Below are 23,007 nucleotides of genomic sequence, written 5' to 3'. Positions count from 1 at the left end.
CCTCGGGGTGATACTAACCCCTGAGGCACAATCTGGGTCACCCCCCACACACAATGTTGCAGAGCCTGGCATGAAGGATTTGCATGTGGCTGTGGCAAGGAAGAGAGTAAGACAAGCCTTGGGGGGGGGGGTTGAGAGAAAACCGCCCCTTACCGGTAAAGGTAAAGGGACCCCTGACCATTAGGTCCAGTCGTGACCGACTCTGGGGTTGCACGCTCATCTCGCGTTATTGGCCGAGGGAGCCAGCGTACAGCTTCCAGGTCATGTGGCCAGCATGACAAAGCCACTTCTGGCAAACCAGAGCAGCACATGGAAACGCCGTTTACCTTCCCGCTGTAGCGGTTCCTATTTATCTACTTGCATTTTGAGGTGCTTTCAAACTGCTAGGTTGGCAGGAGCTGGGACTGAGCAACGGGAGCTCACCCCGTCACAGGGATTCAAACCGCCGACCTTCTGATCGGCAAGCCCTAGGCTCAGTGGTTTTAACCACAGCGCCACCTGGGTCCCCACCCCTTACCATTACCTCCACCCAAACATTCATCCCCCTTGAGAAAAAAAATACTGTTAGGGCATTAGAAAGGGCTGTTTGAATCCAGGGGCATGGCACATTCTTTGGGGGTGACTGCAGGCAGGGAATAGCGGGCAGCTCTTGCCAGGTCATGGGGGCACAGTGGCACATGGGGCATCTGAATGGGGCCTTTGTGTGGGTCGGACAACGGGTACCCCTGTTTGCCCAGGCTGCATTGGAGGAGGGTAGAGGCACCCTGGCATCCCTGCCTTGGGTTCCTGCCCTGGGAGTTGGGAGACGGAGGGCTAATGCAATTCTGGGCTGCATCCACAGAAGTCTAGTGTCCAGGCCAAGGGAAGTAATACCGTATTGGCCCGGATATAAGCCACACCCACAAATAAGCCACACCTTCAAAATTCCCCAGGCATTCACACCTGTAAATGGCAAATGTAGAAGAAAATCCTATAGCAATATCGTAAAAGCCCATTATTGTAAGGTCGCGAATTTAAGCCACGCGGCTCTCGCTGCAGAGGCACCTGGAGCACCAAAAATGTTGCTGTCACACACCCTTCCATCACTTGTCCCGCCTCGCAGCTGCGTCTGGGAGCTGCCGCTAGCCAATGCTCCTGGCAGACAGCCTGTGTGAAATCTGGGGGTGGGGAGGCTGATATCCAGGGCCTTTTTGTCTCTCTTCCCCTCCCCGTCAGGCGGGGAGGGGGGACTTCCCACTCATGGAAGGAGGGGTCTGCTGAGGCCTTGCATGCCAGTGTGGGAGCAGGGAGGCATGTCTCATGAAAGCTATCGCCTGGGTGGGGTGGCATATTTGGGTCCTTTCATTTGACACACACACATTCTCTGGCAAGAGTTCCCTTGAGCTACAGTCAGGGCTTTGAAATCCTTCGCACTCGAGTCTCCAGTAGCTTCCATTTTGCAGGAAGTCGGCGACATGTTCTTTCCGCGGTTCCGGCAACTAGGCCCTCACTTGCCTCCATTACCCCACTGCCTTCCTCTGGTGCAGAGCAGGGAACATGTGTGGCCCTCCAGATGTTCCTGGACTCAAATTGTCTCTTACTGTTGGCCATGTTGGCTAATGGGAGCTGGTGTCCCGACAATGCCTGAAAGCCAGAGGTTCCCCCTCTGTGAACTTCTTCTTCTTCTTCTTCTTCTTCTTCTTCTTCTTCTTCTTCTTCTTCTTCTTCTTCTTCTTCTTCTTCTTCTTCTTCTTCTTCTTCTTCTTCTTCCTCCTCCTCCTCTTCGATCCCTCGAAGCCGAGTAAGATTGTCTTCCATAAACACGGTTTTAACAGTGAGTCCATGAGTGACTGTGGAGGCCAATTCTGGATCCACACGTCCTTCCACAGTGGGAACATAGGTTTCCAGGCGGGAGTTGGATCACGGTGAAGGTTTGCCAAGCGTGCCTTCCTCTTCGCACGTTTATCCCTTTCGTCCTGAGTCCGAGTGTCTTCAAAGCCCATGACACCTTTGGTAAAGGCTGTTCTCCAATTGGAGCGCTTGCAGGCCAGTGTTTCCCATTTATACTACATTTTTAAAGATTTGCCTTGAGAGAGTCTCTGTGAACTAGGCCATCACTTGCCTTCTCTGCCCCTCTCTACCTCCATCATTGGGCCTCACTGTCTCCGATGCTACCTGAGAGCATCCTTGCAGATAGGCAAATTTCGACCTACACGAGAATTCTCATTAGTATCTGTGGTCATGAGTGTTTAGGCAGGGGTGAACAAGAGAAGGAATTCTTCTGTATTAAGTCACGAATGGGACCAACAATCTCCTAACTATCTCCTCTCCATCATATCTCCTCTCTAGTTTATTTCCGGGCCCTGGTGAATTTCACAAAGTCCATCGACTACAGCTCCCGCCTGGATGATGTCAACTCAGAGGAGTTCCAGGATGTTTCCAAAGCAGTGGTGGACACGGTGAGGCCTGATTCTATCACGTTTCCACAAAGGAGCTGTCCCAAGGGGACAGAGATCACGACCCTTTGGACAGTCTTATCCTCCTCTGATTTTTATATCCCTATGCATTTGGATCAAAATAAGCAACTCCTCCCATAATATTCCTGTGAACTTGGTGTTTTAACATCTGCTAGGGTATCCCTGTTCCACCCTCCCTGGAGTTAAGATTATAATGTGTCAGGAGCGGGGCCTTTTCTGCAGTGGCTCCATGGTGATTAAACGCACTCCGCTAAGAAACATGCCTCTGTTCTCCCCAGATCTCCTGTTGCAGGCTGTGAAAATGTGTGTTTGGGGACAAGCAGACAGCTTTGCATAGCTTTCAATGCATCGTTTAACAAAATTGTAATTTAAATTGGGGTTTTGTGTGTGTGTTTTAAAGGTGGGTAAGAAATTTAGCAGATAAGTAAATGAGTAAATTTTAAAATTAGCCACAACAGCCTTGCGATGAGCTAGCGGGTCTGGGGGACCATCTCAGTACCAGGTGGAGCAGTATTGGCCCTCTTCCTTCTTCCCCCGAAAGGTCAGAGAAACAAGCACCTTGAATTCTGCAGAGGCTGGTAGCCAAGAGGCCAGGTTCTACCCTGGCAGTTATTCCTGCATTTCAGGGGATTGGACTAAGTGACCATTTGGGCCCCTTCCAACTCTGCAATTCTATGAGTGTGAGGGACAGGGGATATCGCGAAGTCCCTCCCCTCCTGAGTTCAAGCCCATCCCCGAGCACAGGGGAAAGCAGAGAGAGTTCCGATTCCAATGGGGAAGCAGGAAGTCGTGTCCGAGGCTCAGGCAAGGTAGAGGAGCCAGGGTCCCAGGTGGGACAGGAAGGGGCGAATAAGGGGGGGAGACCCATCCCCCCAACTCCGGAATTACGCAGAAAGAGGAGGGGAAAGAGGATGGGTCTGCCAAAGCTTTTGTGTTGGAGAAAGACGCGCCAAAAGCCATTCGGAGGTTCTGGAACCGACTGACCACATCACTCCGTGTAAATAGCAATGACTTCAGCACTGTAAATACGCAGCACCAATAAAAGAATAAAATGCAGAGCTGCGTAGCGTCGTTACTCTGAAGTAGCCCACTCCGGCCACTGTGACAGCAACCTCCGAATCCTTTTTTGGGCTACTTTGGAGTTGCCGGGATGAGCGTGTCAGAGGCGGAGAGATGGCGGCAGATTGCGGAGCAAGCCCAGCAAGAACTGCAGCAGCTGTCGCTGCAGGCGCAGGGGGAATTGAAGGCAGCTAAAGAAGAGACTAAGAAGGTCCAGGACGACCGGCTACAACTTGCAGAACAGGTGAGAGCGCTACAGGAAAGAGAGCAGGAATTAAGGGCGGTGGCGGTAGACCTCCAAAACAAGCTGGATGCAGAGAAAAACAAGGCGGGAGGGGCACCCCAAGTCCAAGTGCTGCCAGGAAGGAGAGCCGGGACCCTAGTAAGCAAGTTCAACGGAGACCCGAGGGAATATCAGGGCTTTGAGACTGAGATTGTGTATGCTCTTGAGCTGCACCACGATGAGTTCCCTGATGATGAGCACAGGGTAGCGTTTATTGTGGAGCACCTTACCGGGGCAGCCAGGGAGTGGCTAAGACCGTTAATCGCAACAAAGAATCCTTGCATGAAGAATGTCAAACTATTTCTGGAAGGTTTGAAAACGATGTATTCGTCCGATAGTCATATGGACCAGACTAAGGAGGAACTTCATAATTTACGCCAAGGAAATATGACAGTTCGCGCGTATTGGGCGAAATTCACCATGCTGGTGCACAGATTGGGGTGGGAACTGGAGTCACCCCCAATGCAAGCGGCGTTCTACTTGGGGTTGCATGAGGGGGTGAAGGATGAGCTCTCGAGAGGTCCAAAGCCCAGTAATATGGATCAGCTGAGCAAAGCGGCTCTGGCGGTGGGGGTGAGACAGGAATCCCGGTGGAGCGACAAGCAAGCAACGCGCGCAAAGCGGGCTTGGTTCCCACGGTCGCAGGAGAAGCCACTCCCCCAACAACCCTTTCAAGCCATGCCTGGGGCCAGCCAGGACCAGGAACCCATGCAGATTGATAGCGCGCGCGCGCGGGCTTTTCAAACCCCAGCGGCGCCAAGACGCAAGGAGGGAAGGGGTGGGAATTGCTTTCTCTGCAACTCCCCCCAGCATCTCGTCAGAGACTGCCCACATCGCAGGGAGTGGCAAGGAAAGGCGGGAACGGTTGTGCCCTCCCCCACTGACGCAGCACCACAGCAGGGAAACGGGAAAGCCTGGCTGCAGGAGACAAGGGGCAGCAGCCAGGCACAGTCAGCAGACAACAGCCCCAGCCCACCCACCCGCACAGAGAGGAGCAGAGCCAGCCCACCCCTCCCAGAGCAGGAGTGGTTCTAGAAGTGACGCTCACGCTCCCAAATGGCTATCCCCTGACGGTCCTCGCCCTAATTGACAGTGGGGCGTCAGCGAACTTCTTCTCGAGAAACTTTGCAGAAGAGCACCAGATCCAGCTTCTGCAGCTGGATTTTCCTCTGCACGTGGCGACCATTGACGGCAGAGAGCTGCTGGGAGGGGCCATCACTCATCAAACCCCCCCCCCATGAAAATGACGGTGGGAAGGCACTCAGAGACACTGGCATTCAACGTCACCACCATCTCAGACCCCCCCATCGTCTTGGGCATGAGCTGGCTGGCGCGCCACGACCCCTCCATCAGTTGGCACCAGAGATGCATCACTTTTGGATCGGACTTTTGCCTGGAACATTGCATGCAGCACCAACCAGGGGAGGGGCCTCCGATAGCCACGGTGGCCACCATGCACGTCAAAGGGGGTGAAGCGATACCCAAGCCGTACTGGGACCTGCAGGAGGTCTTCAGCGAAGCGGAGTCCGACCACCTACCCCCACACAGGCCTTTTGACTGCCAGATCAACCTGGTGCCAGGGGCAACTATACCCCCAGCCAAGCTGTACGCCATGTCAGACCAGGAACTGGAGGATCTGCGCGCTTTCATCGACAAGAACCTCAAGCGGGGGTTCATCAGAGAAAGCAAGGCAGCAGGGGGCAGCCCAGTCTTCTGGGTGGACAAGAAGGACACGCAACAGCGCCGTCTTGTGGTGGATTTTAGACGGCTGAATTCAGTGACAGAGCCAGTGGCTTTCCCCATGCCCAGAGTGGACGATCTGTTGACAGCGGCACGCAGGGGCAAGATTTTCACCAAGCTAGACCTAAGAGGGGCGTACAACTTGATCAGGATCCGGGAGGGCGATGAATGGAAAACCACGATGTTCACGCCTCTGGGCTCTTTTGAATATCTGGTGATGCCCTTCGGGTTGCAAGGGGGCTCAGCATGCTTCCAGGCCTTCATGCACCACGTCCTGGGGTCCCTCCTCTTCAGGAAATGCTTGGTCTTCCTGGATGACATCCTTATCTATTCCGATGACCCAGTGCAGCATGTGAAAGATGTCAGGGAGGTGTTGCAGCGCCTGAAGGAGAACCACCTGTATGTGAAGCTGGAGAAGTGCAAGTTTCACACCAAGGAGGTGGACTTCCTGGGCTACAAGCTGTCAGACAAGGGGCTGGCGATGGACAAGGACAAGGTGCAGGCCATCCTGGACTGGCACAGCCCCAGGACGCGCAAAGATGCCCAACGCCTACTAGGCTTCGCCAACTTCTACAGGAAGTTCATCAAGAACTTCTCTCGCGTTACGGCTCCCATCACTGACTGCCTGAGAGGCAAGCAGAAGTTCAGGTGGACACCAGAGGCGCAAGCAGCGTTCGAAAGCCTCAAGAGGGTGTTCGCCTCAGACCAGAACCTGTTCCACGTGGTTCAGGACGCGCCCCTACGCGTGGAGACAGATGCTTCTGATAAAGCTGTGGGCGCCATTTTGTTGCAACTGGACGCCAACAGGGAGTGGAGACCCTGTGCCTTCTTCTCCAGGAAGTTGACCCAGCCAGAGCGAAACTACACGGTGTTTGATCGGGAACTTCTTGCGATCCACGCTGCGTTCCAGCACTGGAGACACTTCCTGGTGGGTGCCAAGCACCCCATCCAGGTGTGCACAGACCACAAGAACCTGGAGTTCTGGAGAACTGCCAGGGTGCTCAACCAGCGGCAGATACGGTGGGCAGAGTTCTTCTCGAACTTCAACTTCTCCATACACTACATCCCGGGGGAGCAGAATGTCAGGGCGGATGCCCTCTCCCGCAAGCCAGAGTACATGGAGGAGGAGGCGCCACCGGCACCCAGACACATTTCCCCCCCGTCAGCATGGTCCTGCGGAGCAGCAGTGGTGAGCGAGGCGGAACTCACAGCACTGACGGCAGCGGATGAGAGGGGGGGGGAGCAGGCAAAAGACTTTGCAGAACGCAGGGGGCTGCTTTTCTACAAGGGTGCACTGTACCTGCCCACCACCCAGCTTAGACGTACGGTCCTCAAGCAGATGCACGACAACCCAACGGCGGGTCATTTTGGGAGGGACAAAACCGCTCACCTAGTCATGAGACACTTCTGGTGGCCAGGGGTGCGGGAAGATGTTAGAGACTACGTACGGGGCTGTGACACCTGCCAGCGGGCAAAGGTGGTCAGAGCAGCGCCACCGGGATTGCTGGAGCCCTTAGCCACGCCACACAGGCCGTGGGAAGTGGTGTCCATGGACTTCATCACAGATCTGCCTTCTTCCAGGGGCAAGACCGCAGTGTTGGTGGTGGTGGACCTCATGTCCAAAATGTGCCACTTTATACCGTGTGCCAGGGCGGTCTCTGCAGAGGAGACAGCCAAACTGTTTGTGGATCACGTATTCAGACTGCATGGATTACCTTTAAGGGTTATTTCGGATCGTGGCCGCCAATTTGTTTCCAGGTTCTGGCGGCGGCTCATGAACCTCCTGCAGGTGGAGGTCAGCTTGTTGACGGCTAGACACCCGCAGATCAATGGACAGGCGGAGAGGGTCAACGCCATTCTGCAGCAGTACCTGAGATGCTACGTCAGCCAGCGGCAAACGGACTGGGTGGATCGCCTGCCACTGGCAGAATTTGCCTACAACAATGCGGTGCACGTCTCCACAGGGGTGTCGCCCTTTAAGGCCAATTACGGGCGCGACCTCAGATCTTTCCCAGAGAGGGAGGGGGAGGAGGAGGAGGAGGGCCCACAGGCTGAGGATTGGGCAGAGGAACTGGAGACGGTGCACCAGCAGCTTAGAGAACACTTGGAGAGAGCCAAGGAAGCGTACAAGAAGGGGGCAGATCGCCACAGGCGACCGGGGGAGGTCATTAGGGTGGGGGACAAAGTTTGGTTGTCCTCGGAGGGCCTTCCCATCAGAGGGAGGTGCAAAAAGCTGGCGCCCAGAAGGTTGGGCCCCTTCACGGTCACGCAACAGGTCAACCCGGTGGCATACAGGCTGGCACTGCCAGAGGACATGAGGGTGCACCCAGTGTTTCATAGATCGCTGCTGTCGCCGTACAGGGAAAGCAGCAGGCTCCGAGGCAGCGAACAAACCCCTGAGGGAGGGGGGGAGAGAGAAGGCAGGGAGCAACTCAATGAGGCCACGGCCATCCTGGACTCAAGGAGGGGGGTGGGGGGCCTGGAGTACCTCATGGCATGGGAGGATGCTCCACCGTCCCAGAATGAATGGGTCCCAGCCACTCAGATACAGGAGGAATTCCTGGTAGAAGAATTTCACGCCCTCTTTCCCCATAGACCCAAGCCCTGGCACATGGAAAGGGAGGGGGAGGGGGAGGAAGCACGGGAGAGCAGTTCACCATGGCGCTGGGAAGCGGAGTTTGAGGAACCAGAGGATGAGGTATGGGTGTCACCGAGATCCACCCAGTCAGAGGAAGGAGCAGATTGGCAGAACATTTTTACCCCTACCAGCTCTGACGCCACGGACTTTTTGGGATTCCCGTCCTCCCAGGCGGAAGGGGGGGGCTCGCAGGACTGGGGGGAGGTGTTCACACCAACGGGCTCGGAAAGCACTGAGTTCTTAGGCTTCCAGTCGTCACCGACACCTGGGGGGGACCTGGGGAGGGGTGAAGGAGAGCTTGGGAGGGGGGTGGATGTGAGGGACAGGGGATATCGCGACGTCCCTCCCCTCCTGAGTTCAAGCCCATCCCCGAGCACAGGGGAAAGCAGAGAGAGTTCCGATTCCAATGGGGAAGCAGGAAGTCGTGTCCGAGGCTCAGGCAAGGTAGAGGAGCCAGGGTCCCAGGTGGGACAGGAAGGGGCGAATAAGGGGGGGAGACCCATCCCCCCAACTCCGGAATTACGCAGAAAGAGGAGGGGAAAGAGGATGGGTCTGCCAAAGCTTTTGTGTTGGAGAAAGACGCGCCAAAAGCCATTCGGAGGTTCTGGAACCGACTGACCACATCACTCCGTGTAAATAGCAATGACTTCAGCACTGTAAATACGCAGCACCAATAAAAGAATAAAATGCAGAGCTGCGTAGCGTCGTTACTCTGAAGTAGCCCACTCCGGCCACTGTGACAATGAGGCTGATGCAATTTTCTCTCCGCAGCTGGAGTCTGAATACTACAAGATCCCTGGACAGCAAATGGTTAGCGTGGTCTTCATCAAGTGAGTCCAGGGGTTGGTTTCCATGTCCAGGGTGCCACGGAGGCAGGATTTAACCCCCGCCTTTGCTGTTTTCTTTTAAGGAGCTTGCATTGCATTGTTTTAAAGTACTTTCCCCCAAAAAACCAGAGTCCTTTTTTTGGGGGGGGGATACATTCAGACTGAAATTCCCAGATGTCAAAAAGGTTGTTTATGTATGTCACTACTGCGGCCCTTGTTTTGTTAGCCCCAAAATGGAAAACGAGCGAGGTCCCAACTAAAGAAGAATGGCAACCTAAACAGATGGACTACACACAGCTTGCAGACTTAACATATACAGTGGTGCCTCGCTTTACGAATGCCTCGCACAACGAAAAACTCGCTAGACGAAAGAGTTTTGCGTTGTGCGAGGCATTCGTAAGACGACAAGATTTTCTATGATCGCCGCTTCGTCTTACGAAGCGTGGCCATAGAAAGCGGCAAAGGAAGATCAGCTGTCAGTGCGGGAAGCTGACGGCTAATCTTCCTTTGCCAGGGGGGACGGAGCTGAAACGCGGCGGTGCGGCGGCTGCCCCTGCCTGTCTTCCCCTTGGCTCGGGGAAGACAGGCGGGGGCAAGCAGCGGCCGCTGCGATTCAGCTCCGTCCCCCGCCGCCGCCTCTCGCCTGCCTCCCCCGACACGGAACGCAACTTCGGATGTCTCCGAAGTTGCGCTCCGTGCTGGGGGTGTGGGGCTAGAGGTGGCGGCGGGGGAAGACCTCTTGCCTGCCTCCCCCGACACGGAACGCAACTTCGGAGGAACGCAACTTCCGTGTCGGGGGAGGCATATGAGAGGTCTTCCCCTGCCCCCACCCCCGCCTCTCGCCCCGCACCCCCGGCACGGAGCGCAACTTCGGAGACCTCTGAAGTTGCGTTCCGTGTCGGGGGAGGCAGGCAAGGCGGTGGCTGGGAGAAGAGAGCTTCTCCCCCCGCCGCCTTGCACACAGCTGGCATCGGATGGGGCTTCGGAAACCTTCTCCGAAGCCCCGTTACATGGCGCTGCCAGTCCCCCAGAGCCTATAGGAACGCATTGATTAAGTTTCAATGCATTCCTATGGGAAACTGGGACTCGCTAGACGGAACGAATTCATTTCGTCTAGCGAGGCACCACTGTAGAATAAGAGAACAAGAAGAACACACATTTAGATAAGATTGGAAAATGTTTATTGAATATATGAGAAATAATTGTGCACAGCTGAAAACGTGGGCTGCATTAAGATAAATTCAACACTGTAAATAAGTTTTGATGGTTGCAAAAATGGAATACTGACTGGTGTATAGTTTTTGTAAAATACGCAGGGGTTTATGATATGCAAAATGAAGCATGGAAAGAGAAGAAGGAAAGTCACAGATATTTTATGGATGCTTAAATGAGCATTCTAAATTGTAAAACAGAAAATTTAATGAAAAATTACAAAAAATTGGGGAGATATTTTAGGACAGTGGTTCCCAAACTTGGGTCTCCAGCGGATTTTGGACTATAACTCCCATCATCCCTAAATCAGACCCAAAAGCAGCTCGAGAGCCAAGTTTGGGAAACACTGTTTTAGGATCTGAACAGCACAATCCCTGGAAAGGAAGAGTTAGGTGGGAGGTGAGAATTGGACCCTGTCTCCGGACGCAGGTTTTACCCCCTTCCCCACATGATGGGTCTGTGAATTGGCGCCCATGCACCTCCTTTCCCACCAGGGAGATTGACGGCTACATCTTTGTGGAGCTGGATGTGGGCTCTGAGGAGAACGTGGATGAGGACCAGATCCGCCAAGTGCTATTCTCGGTCATCGAGAGCGGCTCCATCGCCTCCTACGTCACCTCCACGTTGGGATTCCAGTTCCGCCGCTTGGGAGAAGGTGAACCAGACTGGAACCTATATGTGGGTTAGAATGGGGTGGAGTTTATTGTGGAAATGGGCGTCACCCCCCGTTCCCATTCACATTAACTCTCCATTTGCTTTCAGCCCAAACCCCACCTCCCCCCATTACAATGGAGCCCCCAGGTGAGTGTGGCATCCGAGGGGTGCAATGGGACCTGGAGGCTTCTGTCCCGAGGGAGGTGGGTCAACCTGGGTGCCCCAGATGTCGTTGAACTACAATTCCCAGCATCCTCAGCCAGCGTTGGCAATTGTCTAGGCTGATGGCTGTCTGTGTGGCTGGGGGTGAAATTCACATTAGAAGGGGAATCGCTTCAAATTCACACTTCATGAAACACAAACCGAAACATAGCCCTTCTTCCAAGCTGGCACTTGTGCAAATTTCAGGACACGGTTTTCCAAACAAGCAAGTGTGTGCAAAAATGTGTGTGAAATAAGAGCGAAATAACATGCCCCGAATGCATTATACTAGAGGAAATCTGTTGCAGAACGGTGTACACTGGTCAGGAACTGGATTCAAAAATAAGTTTGTCGAGAGAAGTTTGCACGAAAGTGCTGATCAGTTTTCATGAGCATTGTTTCTCCCTTGCTGCCACCCAAAATTGCAAATTGCTGTGGAAATGTGGAGAAACTGGGTTTTTTTGGGATTTTTTTTTTTAATTAAAGAGAACCATAAAACAAATATCAGAAACAAAAAGCAGTTGTCGTAGCAGCAGTCAAAATACAAAAAAGCAGTAGATCTAAAATCAGATCAAATCCTGAAACTGAATTGAAGATAGGAAAGAAGAGAAACTGGGTTGAAATGGACGAATTTGTCCATCCCTAATGATAACCCTCCTCCCGGGAACCATCCCCCCCCCCGCTCCTCTCTGCAGCAGCTCCTTGGAATCCCGTATGGAAGAAAACATCCAAGATAGTTCTTGCAGCTGCAGGGCTCACGTTTCACCATCTGTGAGGTCTGGACAGTGTGATCTTTGCAGATTGTAAGAGGGAGGTTTCGGAGCACAGAGAGAGCACCACACTTCTCTTGCTCATAATCTCATTTCATCCCCCTTTTAATTTGCAAACTGCCTTTCTATATTAGCATTTGCAAGGCGGTTTGCAAGCTTGAGGAAACAACAGAGATTGCCCACCTTCTGACAACCTGCTCCAGTATCCAAAACACGTCATAATAAAAACATAGCTTTAAAATAAATGACTTGTATCAAAGAAAATTTTATTCAACAATCCATTAGAATATACCGGGGTACCTCAGTTCTCGAACGTCTCCATTGACCCGTTTCGGAACCCAAATGCTGAAAACCTGCAAGTAAATGCTTCCGTTTTCGAACGCGCCTCGGAAGTCGAACGGCTTCCGCTGCGTGTTTTTCCATTTTCTCAACTGAATTTGCAGATAGCCCTTTTTGTGCCTCGGTTTTCGAACATTTTGGAACTCGGAACGTTTTTCCGGAATGGATTATGTTCGAGAACCGAGCTACCACTGTAATAAAGGTAAAGGGGCCCCTGACCATCAGGTCCAGTCGTGTCCGACTCTGGAGTTGCAGCGCTCATCTCGCTCTATAGGCCGAGGGAGCCGGCGTTTGTCTGCAGACAGCTTCCGGGTCATGTGGCCAGCATGACAAAGCTGCTTCTGGCGAACCAGAGCAGTGCACGGAAATGCCGTTTACCTTCCCGCCGGAGCGGTCCCTATTTATCTACTTGCACTTTGATGTGCTTTTGAACTGCTAGGTGGGCAGGAGCTTGGACCGAGCAACGGGAGCTCACCCCATTGCAGGGATTCGAACCACTGACTGATCAGCAAGCCCTAGACTCTGTGGTTTAACCCACAGCGCTACCCGGGTCCATGTAATAGCACTGTAATAGCACACTGTAAAATTAAATATCAGCAAATAATAATTAAGCAGAAATTCACTCTTAGCAATTGCAATAGATAATTTCTAAACTATAATCAACAGAAAATAATGGCAAGTCACAGGGCATAAAAGAGCGCAATACAAATTGAGAAACAAAGACACACAAAATTATTTTTTAAAAATATATACCCGAACTCCTCTTTTTCCCAGCTGCCAGTCATGGTCTGGGAAATGCTGCTAGAGGAGGCAGGCCGAGGCAGGTGGCAAAAGCCATTGCCTGGTGACCAGCACAAAGTCTCTCTCCTCTTACCTGGCATCTGTTTGGCCACTTGGGGGACAGGATGCAGGACTCGATGGGCAGAACCCCATTCAGCACGCTTGTCTTACACTCTTACGTTCAGCTAAATAACCTCCCTATTGCGTCTCCTGAACACACCTCCAGTAAAGTTGCAACAAGCAATCCTGGGTCCCTAGTGGGGGGAAAACACCTCTGAGCTGTGCATGGACTAGCAGAGCTGTCTTCTTCACCTGCCTGTTGCACAGTCCTTTTCGAGGGGTGGGGTGGCCTCCAGGTCCCTTTGTGCTCACCTGCTTGTGTTGTGCCGTGTGTTTCTCTGCCAGTGTGAGTGATGGACATCCCTGCTCCCCCCCCCTCGGGATATGTGAATCATGCCAGAAGGAACACAAGCCTCTCCCTCCAGCTGGGCTGTGGCATGCAAGGGCAGGGACTGGCATGTTGCTTAATGATGCCCGCCCCGCAGGGCAGAGTGCAGTGCCTGGTTTGGAGCAGCGTGGCGTGGTTGGGAAAAGGCCACAACTCAGCGGGCAGAGCCCCTGCTTGGCATGCAGAAGATCCCAGGTCCAGTCTCCAGAAATGTATCCCTGGGGAAGATTTCTCTGCCTGAAACTCTGCTGAGCCATTGCTACCAGTCATCATCATAATAATAATAATAATAATAATAATAATAATAATAATAATATATTTATACCCCGCCCATCTGGCCACTTTGTGCGGCTTCCAACAAAACAGTAAAATACAATAATCTATTAAACATTAAAAGCTTCCGTAAACAGGGCTGCCTTCAGATGTCCTCTAAAAGTCAGATAGTTGTTTATTTCCTTGACATCTGATGGGAGGGCGTTCCACAGGGCGCCACCACCAAGAATACCCTCTGCCTGGTTTCCTGTAACCTCACTTCTCGCAGGGAGGGAACCGCCAGAAGGCCCTTGGCGCTGGACCTCAGTGTCTGAGCAGAACGATGGGGGTGGAGATGCTCTTCAGGTATACAGGACCGAGGCCGTTTAGGGCTTTAAAGGTCAGCACGAACACTTTGAATTGTACTCGGCAACGTACTGGGAGCCAATGTAGATCTTTCAGGACCGGTGTTATGTGGTCTTGGCGGCCACTCCCAGTCACCAGTCTTGCTGCTACATTCTGAATTAGTTGTAGTTTCCGGGTCCCCTTCAAAGGTAGCCCCACGTAGAGCGCATTGCAGTAGTCTAAGCGGGAGATTAGAGCATGCACCACTCTGGTGAGACAGTCCACGGCAGATGGAGCTGGTAGACAGCCGCTCTGGACACAGAACTGACCTGCGCCTCCATGGACAGCTGTGAGTCCAAAATGACTCCCAAGCTGCGCACCTGGTCCTTCAGGGGCACAGTTACCCCATTCAGGACCAGGGAATCCTCTTCACCCGCCCTCCCCCTGTCCCCCCAAAACAGTACTTCTGTCTTGTCAGGATTCAACCTCAATCTGTTAGCCGCCATCCATCGTCCAACTGCCTCCAGACACTCACACAGGACCTTCACCGCCTTCACTGGTTCTGATTTAAAAGAGAGGTAGTGCTGGGTATCATCCTCATACGCTCCGTCCCTTGTTGATAAAACAAGTTTCTAGGCCTCATGGTTCTGAATCGTAAAGGGCTGATCTGAACAAGGCATGCCCCTCCCTTATATCAATTCAGAGCACTTGCTCTCTGTATTTTTCTATTCTGTGGCTGGCAGCAATGACTCTGTTGGGGTCTGAGCCTGGAGCCTTGTGCATGCCAAGTCCCACTGCAGAGCATTTCCCTAAGAGAAGTCTGGGGGAACTTAAGAGTGCTCCACTGCCTCCTTCCTTGACCCCCTGTGCTGGGACGATGGAGAGTCTTTGTATTGATGCCGATCTGTGAAGTAACTATCAAAAAAAAAAAAAGCAGGAAGGAAGCTTGGATGTCTGGGGCATCTGTGTGGCTGGCTCTTGGTTTGCTTGGCTTGTGCCAGCAGCCTCCTAACTGTGTGCTGTGGGTTTTGGTGTGTGCCAAAGGTGGGGTTCTGCTTTCTGGGTGGGTGGGGGTGGAACACAGCTGGGAAGGAGGCAGGTTTGCTTGTGTGTGTGTGTGTGTGTGTGTGTGTGTGTGTGTGTGTGTGTGTGTTGGGGTTCATTCCCAGCATGATGAATTGCCCCCACCACCAAAGTTGAGTGAAGCCTTTCCCAGGAGGGCCCCAAGAATAGTAGTCTAGCCCCCTGCTAATAGAATCAAAGAATTGGAAGGGAACCCACAGGGTCATCCAGCCAAACCCGCTACAATCCAGGAATTACAGGGGGCAACGCAGTTAATTCCAAAGCCAAGCTAGACTCTGTTAGGTTGTTTAGGGCAGTGGTCCTCAACCTTGGGCCTCCAGATGTTTTGAGACTACAGTTCCCATCATCCCTGACCACTGGTCCTGCTAGCTAGGGATCATGGGAGTTGTAGGCCAAAAACATCTGGAGGCCCAAGGTTGAGGACCACTGGTTTAGGGTATCCTCAGAGACCATGGGAAGATTCGAATTCATTGGCGCTAACCATCACTCAACTGCTGTGGGGATAAAGGAGGCAGCCAAGAGGGATTGGATGGGATGAGGGGGTAGAATTCAGCTATTGCAGAATTCAGCGGCCAGGTTGCTCACCAGAGCAAGATGGTTTGAGCACATTGCACTGATCCTGGTCTGAGTGCACTGGCTACCAATTAGTTTCCTTGCCCAATTCAAAGTGCTGGTTTTGACCTATAAAGCCTTAAATGGCTCAGGACCACAATACCTCAAGGACCGCCTCTTTCCATATGAGCCTGCCCGGACCCTGAGATCATCTTCTGAGGCTCTTATTCATGGTCCGGAGGGTGGCAACACAAGAACGGGGACTTCTCTGGGGTGGCTCCCCGTCTGTGGAATGTTCTCCCCAGGGAGGTTTGCCTGGTGCCTTCATTACACACCTTTAGGCGCCAGGAAAAAACGTTCCTTTTTAACCAGGTCTTTGGTAATAATAATATTATTACCAAGCCACTCTGGGAGGCTTCCAACAGAAAAATAAAATACAATAATCAATTAAACATTAAAAGCCTCCCTAAATAGGGCTGCCTTCAGATGTCTTCTAAAAATCTGGTAGTTGTTTTTCTCTTTGACATCTGATGGGAGGGCGTTCCACAGGGCGGGTGCCACTACCAAAAAGGCCCTCTGCCTGGTTCCCTGTAACTTGGCTTCTCGCAACGAGGGAACCGCCAGAAGGCCCTTGGCGCTGGACCTCAGTGTCTGGGCAGAACGATGGGGGTGGAGACGCTCCTTCGGGTATACTGGACCGAGGCCATTTAGGGCGTTAAAGGTCAGCACCAACACTTTGAATTGTGCTCGGAAACGTACTGGGAGCCAATGTAGGTCTTTCAAGACCAGTGTTATGTGGTCTCGGCGGCCAGTCTAGCTGCCACATTCTGGATTAGTTGTAGTTTCCGGGTCACCTTCAAAGGTACCCCACGTAGAGCGCATTGCAGTAGTCCAAGCAGGAGATAACTAGAGCATGCACCACTCTGGTGAGACAGTCTGCAGGCAGGTAGGGTCTCAGCCTGCGTACCAGATGGAGCTGATAGACAGCTGCTCTGGAGACAGAACTGACCTGCGCCTCCATGGACAACTGTGAGTCCAAAATGACTCCCAGGCTGCGCACCTGGTCCTTCAGGGGCACAGTTAGCCCATTCAGGACTAGGGAGTCCTCCACACCTGCCCGCCTCCTGTCCCCCACAAACAGTACTTCTGTCTTGTCAGGATTCAACCTCAGGATTCAACCTGGTTTGACATCCTATATCCTTTTAAAATGTGGCTCTTTTTTGGGAGGGGGTGTTATTGGGTTGTTGTTTTTATTTTTTGGTGGAGTCTCTTTCCTCGAAGGAGGGCTCCAGAGTGCAGCCGGCTTCCCCCCACTGCACACCCCCTACTTCTCTCCGCAAGAGTGGCTCTGATTCCCCCCATCTGCTTTCAGTGACGCCCGTGGTTCGCGCCTGCACGGCCGATGAGTTCAGGTGCCGGAGTGGCGAGTGCATCTCCAAAGAGTTCCTCTGCGACAGCCGATCGGACTGCCGGGACATGTCGGATGAGCTGGACTGTGGTGAGCATGGCTGTGGGCTGGGGGTGATGGCGGGTGGCGGGGAGGCAGAGAATTCATGGCCAGCATCCCTTTCACCCCCACGAGTCCGTAATGCCTGCATTGCAGGGGGTTGGACTAGTGATAATAATAAAAATAATTACTATTATTATTTGTACCCCGCCCTCCCCAACCGAAGCCAGGCTCAGACAGGGTTGTTGTTGTTTAGTCGTTTAGTCGTGTCCAACTCTTCGTGACCCCATGGACCAGAGCACGCCAGGCACTCCTGTCTTGCACTGCCTCCCGCAGTTTGGTCCAACCATCTTGTCCTCTGTCGTCCCCTTCTCCTTGTGCCCTCAATCTTTCCCAACATCAGGGTCTTTTCCAAGGAGTCTTCTCTTCTCATGAGGTGGCCAAAGTATTGGAGCCTCAGCTTCAGGATCTGTCCTTCCAGTGAGCACTCAGGGCTGATTTCCTTAAGAATGGATAGGTTTGATCTTCTTGCAGTCCATGGGACTCTCAAGAGTCTCCTCCAGCACCATAGTTCAAAAGCATCAATTCTTTGGCAATCTGCCTTCTTTATGGTCCAGCTCTCACTACTGGAAAAACCATAGCCTTACCTATACGGACCTTTGTCGGCAAGTAATAATAATAATAATAATAATAATAGTAATAATAATAATTTTTATTTGTACCCCGCCCACCCCAGCCGAAGCCAGGCTCATCATGCAAATAACACAGTACACATACATAAAAAGAGGCATCAATTAATTAAAAGACATCTTAAAATTAATTGAGACAAATTAAAATCTGGACAAATGGCAGTTATCAGGTTGAGATGGAGAGCGGTTAATACTTGCCAGGACCAGCTGTTTTCACTGATCATATAAGGACCTGTGAACAGGCTGGGATGCCTCCTCCATGCTTGCTCTTATACAAAGGAAAATAGGTCAGACTGCCCCCTGGCCAAAGGCCTGGCGGAACAGCTCTAACTTGCAGGCCCTGCAGAAAGATGTCAAATCCCGCTAGGTGACTCTTGGTATCCCTTCCAACTCTATAGCTCCCGAGTGCGGCAGCGATGAGTTTGGCTGCGACAACGGTGAGTGTGTTCTCCTGGAGGATCGCTGCGATGGCCACGCCGACTGTGATGACGCCTCGGACGAGGACGGCTGCGGTGAGGAATGGGAGGCGGACGGCAGCCTAGGCAGAAACTGTTGCTGCCCCCTGCCCCATCTGGGAGGGAAAAAAGCCTTTAGCACTTCTTCTTTTATTTTTAATGTTTTTTATTCAATTTCACACTATACATTTGTATTCAAACATAAACACCGCTTCACCGATTCCGTTCAAATTTGAACACAACGTCCAAAGCGAATGTCCAAAGGCTCTTATAAGGTTTTCAAAGACAGATGCCACACCTCCGCCAGGTGAAAACCCCCAAAAAAACCCTGTTCCAGAATGCACCACTCAGCCGAAAGTGCATGCGGGAAAAAGAACCAGGTTGCAAACCAGCGCCCTCTAGCGGCGGCTACAGTGGTACTGCACCTGTAGAACCTTCCCTCTCAACAGCACCTCGGCTGCTGTTTACATACTAGGCCGAAGCCTTTACAGACTAGGCCGAATGGAGGGGAGGAGGGGACGGGATAGGTCAGGACATGGTGGGGCCAGTCAAAGGGATGACCTGGGGGATGGGGGGAAGAGGGGGCGGGATACGTCATGGGACGGGACAGGTTGAGAATCACAGGGAAAAGACAGGGGGTGGGGGGAGGAGGGGGCGGGATACGTCATGGATCGACACAGGGTGGTGGCAGTCACAGGGATTAGCCACAGCGACGCGTGGCAGGGCCAGCTAGTATAAAATAAAGATGAGGAGAATTTGAATTCTCCTTATCCTTTTGACTGCCCTGCATCCCCCTCTCTATCAAGCCACAGCGAGGATCAAGCGATTCATCCTAGTCTCCCTTGCGTCGTCCAGGAGAGGCAAGTGCTGAGTTCGAGACCAGACTTTAACTGACTTCCTCCTTTCTCCCCTCTCTGCAGGCATTACCACCCCTCGACCGCCTGTCACCTCCGCACGGCCCGGCACCACTCGGGTGCCCGCTACCACGGCCTCAGTGACCACCCGCCGAGCCCCAGTCACCCCTCTGCCTGGGGTCTTCCCCACCAAACCCTCCCTGGCCCCCATCCTGCGACCTTGCCGGAAGGACGAGGCCATCTGCTCCAACAAGCAGTGCATCCCCCGGGACTACATCTGCGACGGGGAGAGGGATTGCAGCGACGGAAGCGACGAGAGCAGATGCGGTGAGCCCCTATCGGCGAGTCGCTTGAGGAGCCTGACCGTGGATCCACCAAGCTCTGTGTTGGCTGCACTGACTGGCAGAAGCTTTCCAGAGTTTCGGGCAGGGGGACGTTCCCAGCCCTACCTGGAGAATGGAAGCTGGGGCCTTTTCTAGTCTTTGTGGTGCTGAAAAAATGCACTGATTGATATAGGGAGCAGTCTTGTACAGAGTCAGACCATTTAGCTCTGGCTACACAGACTGGCAGCAGCGGCTCATCAGGCAGGCGGTATTCCCACCTGGAGATGCTGCCAGGGATTCAACCTGGGGCCTTCTGCATGCCAAGCAGATGTTCTGCCACTGAACTACAGCTTACCAGGGCCACAAAGGAATCTAGCATCAGCTTCTGTTTTGTGGAGCAAAGTAGGGCCTTAATTTATCATCGAGTCCTAGAATTGTGATTATAAACTATTTGCTACAATTTTAGCTAACAGATTAAAAAAGAGTCAGTCCACAGAAACCAAGCCAGGTTCTTACCAGGCTGACAAATGAAGGACAATATAAGAAATATAATTAACTTAATAGAATATTTGGAAGTGAGAAATGAAAAACAGGCCACATTAATATTTTTAGATGTGGAGAAAGCCTTTGATAATATTTCTTGGTCATTTTTTATTAAGGTATTAGAGAAAATGGAAATAGGGAATTCTTTCCTTGCTGGAATTAAAGTGATCTATACTGATCAATCCACAAATATTTTAATAAATAATATTCTTTCAGACAAATGCCAAATAGAAAAAGGAACCAGGCAAACTTGTCCCCTATCTCCATTGCTGTTTATTATGACATTAGAAATATTGCTTCCGAATAGAAGGACAAATAGGGAAATTAAAGGTATTGAGGTGGGACGTCGAGACTATGAACTAAGGGCATTTGCTGATGATGTGGTGTTGACATTGGAACAACCTTTGGAGAGCATTCTCAAAGCGTTAGAAGAGATCAAAAGGTTTGGAGAAGTGGCAGGGTTTAAAATAAATTCAGATAAAACAAAAATGTTTGTCAAAAACATGGATGATAAGTTGAAAAATATGTTAGAAAAAATGTCTGGTTTGAAAATACAGTGGTACCTCTACTTACGAATTTAATGCGTTCCGAACGCACATTTGTAAGTAGAAAAAAATTGTAAGTCGAATCCCATAGGAATGCATTGGGAGAAAAAATGCGTAAGTCGAAGCAACCCTATCTAAAAATTCGTAAGTAGAAAAAATCCTATCTAAACCGCATCCAAGATGGCGGACGGAGCTCCATTCGTAAGTAGAAACATTCGTAAGTAGAGGTACCACTGTATGTAAAAAAGTTAGATATTTGGGAATCTGGCTGACAGTAAGAAATCTCAGCTTACTTGAACATAGAGTCCTAGATCTTGAGAGCTAGAAGCGACCGCGGGGGGGGGGGTCATATTGCCCATCTCTCAGACAGCTGAAGAACTCCTGACAGATGGGGAGGGCTTTTTGGGTGGCAGGCAGGTACTAGCTTCTGAACTCACTCTCTGTCTCCCGGACAGGCACCCCGAGCCCCTGCGAGCCCAACGAGTTCAAGTGCCGGAACGGGCACTGCGCCCTCAAGCTCTGGCGATGCGACGGGGACAACGACTGCACAGACGGCTCGGACGAGCTGAATTGCCGTAAGCGTTTTGGGAGCCCTGGGGGGATTCGTTGATTTACATCCGGGTTTCCGTGTCCCAGGGCTTAACACAAGCACTCCGGGCGGCTCGCCACAGCTGAGTTCCCCCTGGAGCAGGCCCCTCGGAATGACAGTGGTACCTCGAGTTACAAACGCCTCAGGTTACAAACGCTTCGGGTTACAAACTCCGCTAACCTGGAAGAGTTACCTCGAGTCGAGATGTGTGTCTATATCAGTGGGTAGTGGCGCCCGCCCTGTGGAACGCCCTCCCATCAGATGTCAAAGAGAAAAACAACTACAGTGGAACCTCGGTTTATGAACACCTCGGTTTACAAATTTTCGGTTTACGAATGCCGTGGACCCATCTGAAACGGATTAATTCACTTTCCATTACTTTCAGTTGGAAAGTTCGCTTCAGTTTATGAACGCTTCAGTTTATGGACAGACTTCCGGAACCAATTACATCCATGCTTCGGGTTAAGTACGCTTCAGGTTGAGTACTCTGCGAACCCGTCTGGAACGGATTAATCCACTTTCCATTACTTTCAATGGGAAAGTTCGCTTCAGTTTATGAACGCTTCAGTTTAAGTACTCCGTGGACCGTCTGGAACAGATTAATCCACTTTCCATTACTTTCAATGGGAAAATTTGCTTCAGTTTATGAACGCTTCAGTTTATGAGCAGACTTCCAGAACCAGTTGTGTTCATAAACTGAGGTACCACTGTACCGTATATTCTGGCGTATAAGACGACCCCCGACTTTTGAGAAGTTTTCCCTGGGTTAAAAAGTAGTCTTATATGCAGGAATATACTGTACCAGACTTTTAGAAGACATCTGAGGGCAGCCCTGTTTAGGGAAGCATTTAATAATAATAATACCGGTAATAATAATAATAATAATAATAATAATAATAATAATAATAATAATAATAATAATAATTTATTATTTATACCCCGCCCACCTGGCTGGGTTTCGCCAGGCACTCTGGGCGGCTTCCAACAGAAAAATTAAATAAAATAATCTATTAAACATTAAAAGCCTCCCTAAACAGGGCTGCCTTCAGATGTCTTCTAAAAATCTGGTAGTTGTTTTTCTCTTTGACCAAAGGAGGAGGACTGTGTGTATATGTGAACAAATGTTGGGCCAACAACTCTTAAGACTGTAGGCAGTCACTGTTCACCAGATTTGGAGTATGTGGCTATTAAATGTAGACCAATTTATCTCCCTAGAGCAGGGGTCAGCAAACTTTTTCAGCAGGGGGCCGGTCCACTGTTCCTCAGACCTTGTGGGGGGGCCGGACTGTATTTTGAAAAAAAAAAAATGAACGAATTCCTATGCCCCACAAATAACCCAGAGATGCATTTTAACTAAACGGACACATTCTACTCATGTAAAAACATGCTGATTCCCGGACTGCCCGCGGGCCGGATTTAGAAGGCGATTGGGCCACATCTGGCCCCCGGGCCTTAGTTTGGGGGGCCCTGCCCTAGAGAGTTCACAGCTGTTATGTTAACTGGTGTGTACGTTCCACCAGATGCCAATGCCAACTTAGCTATGAGGTCTCTGCAGAGCTTTATCAGCAGCCAGCAAGACAAGTATCCAGAAGCTGTGCACATCATTGCTGGGGATTTCAACCATGCTAAACTTTAAGACTGTGCTCCCAATGTTCTATCAGCGTGTTAAATGTGACTTTTTGAAGATCTTAGTCAAGACCATCGCCAATTGATCTGCACAGCCCCTCAACACCCTTCCTGTGATACCATCAGGTCCAGCAGCCTTCCTCAGATTCACCATCCTCAATACCAGTGTCACCTCATCATAGCTGCCAAGTCTCCCATATTCTCCAGGAAATCCCCATTTTTCCAGCTGATCTTAGCTGAAAAAACGGATTTTTTTGTTTCCCCCTGGTTTATTCTGACGCGGCGGCCATTTTGGAA

The 23,007-nt window shown here is 51.4% G+C and overlaps 1 protein-coding gene and 1 non-coding gene across 16 annotated transcripts in view; one reads left to right on the top strand and one right to left on the bottom strand.

The window, feature by feature from the left end:
- The window catches only part of HSPG2 (heparan sulfate proteoglycan 2), a 198,743-nt gene that overhangs the window by 54,424 nt on the left and 121,312 nt on the right, over window positions 1–23,007 (top strand). For 10 of the 15 annotated variants that reach the window (XM_088671498.1, XM_088671503.1, XM_088671494.1 and 7 more), the window contains 8 exons: window positions 2,329–2,438; window positions 8,948–9,006; window positions 10,710–10,870; window positions 10,978–11,016; window positions 17,012–17,137; window positions 18,174–18,287; window positions 19,151–19,411; window positions 20,951–21,070. In XM_088671498.1, coding sequence (XP_088527624.1) covers window positions 2,329–2,438; window positions 8,948–9,006; window positions 10,710–10,870; window positions 10,978–11,016; window positions 17,012–17,137; window positions 18,174–18,287; window positions 19,151–19,411; window positions 20,951–21,070 — 990 coding nt within the window. The remainder of the gene's footprint in view (window positions 1–2,328; window positions 2,439–8,947; window positions 9,007–10,709; window positions 10,871–10,977; window positions 11,017–17,011; window positions 17,138–18,173; window positions 18,288–19,150; window positions 19,412–20,950; window positions 21,071–23,007) is intronic. The other 5 variants (XM_088671505.1, XM_088671499.1, XM_088671504.1 and 2 more) reach the window with 1 other exon arrangement.
- TRNAA-GGC (transfer RNA alanine (anticodon GGC)) lies at window positions 19,690–19,763 on the bottom strand. The gene has a single exon. It is a non-coding gene; the product is annotated as a tRNA-Ala (tRNA).

The sequence above is a fragment of the Zootoca vivipara genome, chromosome 6, assembly GCF_965207765.1.
Source record: "Zootoca vivipara chromosome 6, rZooViv2.hap1.1, whole genome shotgun sequence".
NCBI classification, from domain to species: domain Eukaryota; kingdom Metazoa; phylum Chordata; class Lepidosauria; order Squamata; family Lacertidae; genus Zootoca; species Zootoca vivipara.
Note: the sequence above shows the minus strand (reverse complement) of the source record. Positions and strands in the feature narration are given on the sequence as shown.